Source organism: Propithecus coquereli, unplaced genomic scaffold (genome assembly GCF_000956105.1).
Source record: "Propithecus coquereli isolate 6110/MARCELLA unplaced genomic scaffold, Pcoq_1.0 Scaffold15, whole genome shotgun sequence".
NCBI lineage: Eukaryota > Metazoa > Chordata > Mammalia > Primates > Indriidae > Propithecus > Propithecus coquereli.
In genome coordinates, this window is record NW_012139413.1 from 5,377,982 (window position 1) to 5,383,340 (window position 5,359).

Consider the following 5,359-nt stretch of genomic DNA (forward strand, 5'->3'; position numbering starts at 1 on the left):
ATGCAGCAATGAATATCATAATGGAAGATATTCACTTGTAAGAGTTTTTTTTATAAGTTGAAAAACATGTTTTTAGAAACGAATCAAGAACCCCCTAAGGAAGCACCACATCTGTTATTTCTCTCCTCCCTGGGCTGTCTTGTTTTAGTGGAATCCAGGTCGTCTTGTTAAAGGTCAGACAGCGAAGGTGTGTGAATGCTCAGTCAACTGGTACCCAACCAAAACCACAGTGAGAGATGCTTGAAAGAGACACAAAGAGTCTGATGACTTTGATAGACACGCACAAAGGCATGTGTGAGCCCTTCCAACTGTCAAAGGCCTCAAGGGAAGGGGCGGGGACCCGGAAAGGAATAGGAGCCACCTGCTCAGGAGGCTCAGTGCAGGACGCTGAAGTGATCCTGTCGGATCCAGGGCTGGGTGCTGGGAGCAAAGAAACACAACACAGAATTTAAGTCGAGAAATGAAAATGCAAAACAACCATAGCTGGAATTGTCTACATTCTTGGTCCAATAAGTCCTAAAGTGATGGGAAAGGAAAGAATCGGGACACCAGACACACTGCAGCTGTCCCCTGCAGCCACTCCGCCCCTCCTCCATGGAATGGAATGGCTCCTTTTGTTTTCCTTTCATTATTCGTTGTTGTATTTTGTGGGTTTTTTTAATGAAAGGGGGAAGGAAAATATTTTCCCCCTTGTCATGTGATACAATGGTTTTACTTTTTTCAATGACTTGAGAAATGTTTGCTTTGCATAAAAGATTTAGGTAAATCTTTAAATGTAATCCAAAAACATATGGGGGCAGAATATTTGTCGGTGAAGGACTCTTTTCCCTGAACAGAAGACAAATTAGCAGCAATATGCCAGCCCCCAATCTTCCAAGAAAGTATGCTGCATCATCAGCAATATACATGTGCTTTGAAAAGAATTCATCTATGACTCTTGTCCTAAAGGTCTGAGGCCTCAGGCTGGTAAAATCTTTCTGGTGCTTCCGGAAACCAAATGATCTTGGGTAGATCCAAGTAGAGCTCCTGCAGGACCACAGAACAGTAAGAATCTGCCATATTTCTTCCTCACAAATTCTATTATGTGGTCTCAAATTGGTCAGTAGAGAAATCAGAATCTGGACAAATACTCACAGTGTAGGGCTTTACCGCTTCTGTTATCTTTTTTCTCTCAAATAATAACAGTGATATAAAACTGGGTACTAGAAGAATAATTGTAGGTGCTATTTGTTGGGCAGTTATTGCCAGGCGCTTTGCCTCTTTTATTCCTCACAATACTCCAAAGCTCACTGCGCCCATTTCAGGTGAGGACATTGAAATAGCGGTGCAGAACCAAGAATTCAGTCCCAGAGCTAACAAAGCCTGTAGCGCAGGTTCCTGGCTGCTGGGTGATATCGCCTCTCAGCAGTCCCTAGGCCTGTCTGCTCCAAGTGAGCTTGCACAGTCTTGCTTCTCTTGGACAATCTTTCTTATGCTTCTCACCGACAAAAATTAACTTTCATAGTTTAGAAATGAAAGCTGTTTTTCCAGGATATTTGCATTTCATTTAATCAGTAGGACCACATCAAGGGTGATAGCAACTTAGAGAGGAAATGAGACTAAAGTGTTTAGTGTAATGTATTAAAATAAATTTGATATTTTGTCAAAGAGGGAGTAGTAGGTGGGGAGGGGTCAGTATCCTGAGAACTGCTTTTTCTATTTTTTTACTTTGTAAGTCATCATGAGCCTCAACATATTTTCCTCTTGACATGCAGCCAATTTAATCTTTTAATATAAAATATCCTAGTGGAGTTTTTTCTTTGCTCCTCAATGTTAATCTAAAACGTTATTATTAAATAATACATTTTGAGCAGATATTAAATATATTATATTTAAAACAAATGAGAAATATGTTTAAAAAGAAGAAGAAGTTCCTGTTTTATAAAAGGGCAGATAGTTAAGTAAAAACCAGAAGCCTCCATTCTCTATAACCATGAAGAATGCAAAGAAAACTACATTTATAGTGATGAATATGTCTGAGTGATCACAATGGTGCTAATCTGTGAGTACAATACCATTTAGAATGTGACAATGTCGGCTGGACACTTTAAATTTTAGTGATTAGAGAGAATTACCTGATGGCTATTACAGGATGTCTGAGTTCGCTCCCCATAGGAAAGAAGGGAAAGAAACAGAGGAAGTAATTAGGGTGAAACAATGGAGGCTGTGGGGGTGAGGAATGACACTTCCTCCCACCCTCCCCTCACTGCCCACCCCAGACTGGCCCAAGGAGCCAACAGGGACCGTGTGGACAAGGCGGCAGCTTACCCCCGCACACAGCAGTCACCAGGGACTTGTGCTGCCTCATCTCTAAGACCACTGGGCTTGGGCCAGCTGCCTCCAAGGATCTTGCCAGATCTGCCTTGGTCTGTGATTTTGAAATAAAACTTCATTCCATTTGAGAAGATTAACATTAAGAAAGGAGGACTGCATGAAGCAAGTGAAAAAGGCAATTTTCAAAAAATGGAATGGCAGGCTGTTTACCTGTCCCAAGCCACACCAATGTGTCACTGAGACACACCACATCACCACGTTACTATGTTAGCTCAAGATGTAATGCATGCTGGGAACATGGCTCACTCAAGACAGTATATGATTTCCAGATCACTTTAACCACTTTGAAGCAATGCCTTTCTTTGCCAAATATTCGATCTGTCATAAAACCAGTATCACCTTTTTGGTTATCTTTAAAAAAAAACTTTCCATTATACCAATGAACAGGTAAGGGACTTATAATTCCAGGTTATTTGCAAAAAAAAAAATTTGTTTTTAAATGTTTTTCCTCTTGTACATCATATAACTAACCTAGCGTCATAGCTGAAAAGAAAAGCTGGTAGTTAAAGCAATGGAACTCCAAGATGATGGACTGTAATTATTAATAGTGCCTCTTTGACAAGAGGAGTATCTTCTGTTCACTAGAGCATGACTTTTCTCTTGTGACATGTCAAGGATTATGAACCCAAAGCCCTAAATACAATGTTCATTATTTGTACTTGCCCCTCAACATTTATTGAGCATATATTATGTGCCAGATATCATGCTAAAGGACAGAGACAGAAAGATGAGCAAGGCACATCCCTGGCCCCCATTGATTTACAGGGATTAAAGGGAAATGCGTTGCTGGCCTATGAGAGACAAGATAGAGTGATTGGATTTAATGTGTGAGTCATACTCTTGTCACTTAGGGTAAATATTCAGTTTCACATCTCATTGTTAATAAAATGACATTATAAGAACTTAATTGAGGAAATCAAGCCTCCTGTTCTAGCCAACGAGGTGCTGAAGCTTTCCTTGAATACGCTGTAGCTAATCCTGATCACACATCAGATACAAATGGCACCTTGCTTTGAGTTCATAAGAAATCTAGCATGGAAGGGCATGGACTATAAAACTGTTTTGATCTAGGCCAATTTTATTTACAACTTCCCTCTGATTTTCTTTTACTGACTCTCCCAGGGCAGAGATAATCCATGAACAACCTGTAGATAGCCAAGCCCAACGGACCCTTTCCAATCTGCATCTTCCTTGACCTCTCTGCAGCCTTGGAAACCATCGGCCACTTTCTCCATGAAGCCCCCTCCCTGTTGACTCCCATGCACCCTTCTCTTCAGTTCTCTTCCTTCTCCACGGCTTCTCCTCCTCGTCTCCTCTGAGGGCTCCTTCTACTCTGCTCACCGCATAAAGGCTGGTGGCCTCAGTTACCACCTCTGGGCTGACACTGGTCACATGCATATCTGCGGCTGGGTCCCTCTCTTGCTCTAATGAGCTCTACATCTGGCTGTTTTCTGGACACTTCTCCTGGGTGTGCCGCAGATACATCAACTGATACTCAGGACGTTTACAATGGAGCTGGTCACCTCCTCCCCAGCACCCGCTCCTTCTTCTCTATCTCCAGCTCATTTGCCAGCATTCGTGACAATCAGGACAAGCCGGAGACCTGGAATCACCTGGACTCTTCATACCTGAGTCTCTCATCACCAAATTCTGATGACTCAACTCTAAATATTTCTCCATTGTGTCCCCCTTCCTCTGCACCGTGATGGCCCTGGCTTGGCCCTCCATCTTCTCCCAGATGTCGTTGCCACCAGTCTTGTCTGTCTTAAGAAGTGTCCTCCACGGGCTCTAAAATGAACTCTCTAAAGTTCCACTTTGCTCTGATTGCTCCTCAGCTTCGAATCGCTCTACCCTTCACACTCAGGATACAGCCCCAGCTCCCTCGGGTGCCCTCCAGGTGCACCTGGCACTTCTCCAAGACTGTGAGTGCCTCAAGGAGAGGGACTGTCTTTTCATTTAGTCAGCAGATACCTCTTGAACACCTCTATGTGCCAGGCACTGTCCTTCCTCCTGGGGCACTGGACACTCAGTGGGCATGCAATAAGTGAAGGGAAAGGAAGAAGGGAGGATGGAAGGTAAAAATGGGGATAAAAAGGAAGAAGAATTAACTCAGATCAAGTGTTACCTCCCCTCATTGTAAGAAAAGGCTTTTCCCCTTTCAACCAGCCCTGGATAGAGCAGCTCATATCTTCCTTTGTGCCTAGATTGCATTCTATGCAGATCCCTAATGTTGCACCCATAACATTTCTTCTTGATAGATTTTGAATTTTTTTTTTTTTGAAACATAGTCTTGCTCTGTCACCCCAGCTACAGTGCAATGGCGTCATCATAGCTCACTGCAACCTCCAACTTCTTGGGCTCGAGTGATCATCCTGCCTCAGCCTCCCAAGTAGCTGGGACTATATACATGTGCCACCATGTCCGGCTAATTTTTTCTATAATATTTTTAGAAGAGATGGGGTCTCACTCTTACTCAGGCTGGCCTCGAACTCCTGACCTCAAGTGATCCTCCCACCTCCCAGAGTGCTAGGATTAATGGCATGAGCCACCACACCCAGACAGATTTTGAGCTTTTCGAGGGCAGAGACCATGACAATTCTATTCTGATTCTTCGCCCCCAGAATAAGGCCTGATTTTTAAAAACAGGATCTCCCTAACTGTTAAGTGAACTAATGCTTCTTGTCACTTTTTCTCTTTTGATCATTAGTTTGAAAAAAAAGAAATTAAGAATTAAGAGGTCTTGCAAATAATAAAAAACCTCAGGAGGCTGTCTAAGCAAGATTTAACAACAGGGATTTTCAGTGATTCGGTATTGTATAACTAAAAGCCAAGGTCATTACATTGCACAACTCTGGAGGCCGCTGATCTTGTTAAGGTCTTTGTAAACAACACCACAATATGAATGGTGCCCCCTAGGTTACGCAATATGAAGCCTTGCTGGTTGGTCAGGAAGCTTAGTCTCAGTTCTAACTGACTAAGCCATCCA

General features: G+C 42.8%; 1 protein-coding gene across 1 annotated transcript in view; it reads left to right on the forward strand.

Annotated features, from left to right (window-relative positions):
* TMEM212 (transmembrane protein 212) overlaps window positions 1-5,359 on the forward strand; it is a 191,801-nt gene that overhangs the window by 15,423 nt on the left and 171,019 nt on the right. The window contains exon 4 of the mRNA XM_012640168.1: window positions 1,286-1,430. Within this exon, the coding sequence (XP_012495622.1) occupies window positions 1,286-1,430 (145 nt within the window). The remainder of the gene's footprint in view (window positions 1-1,285; window positions 1,431-5,359) is intronic.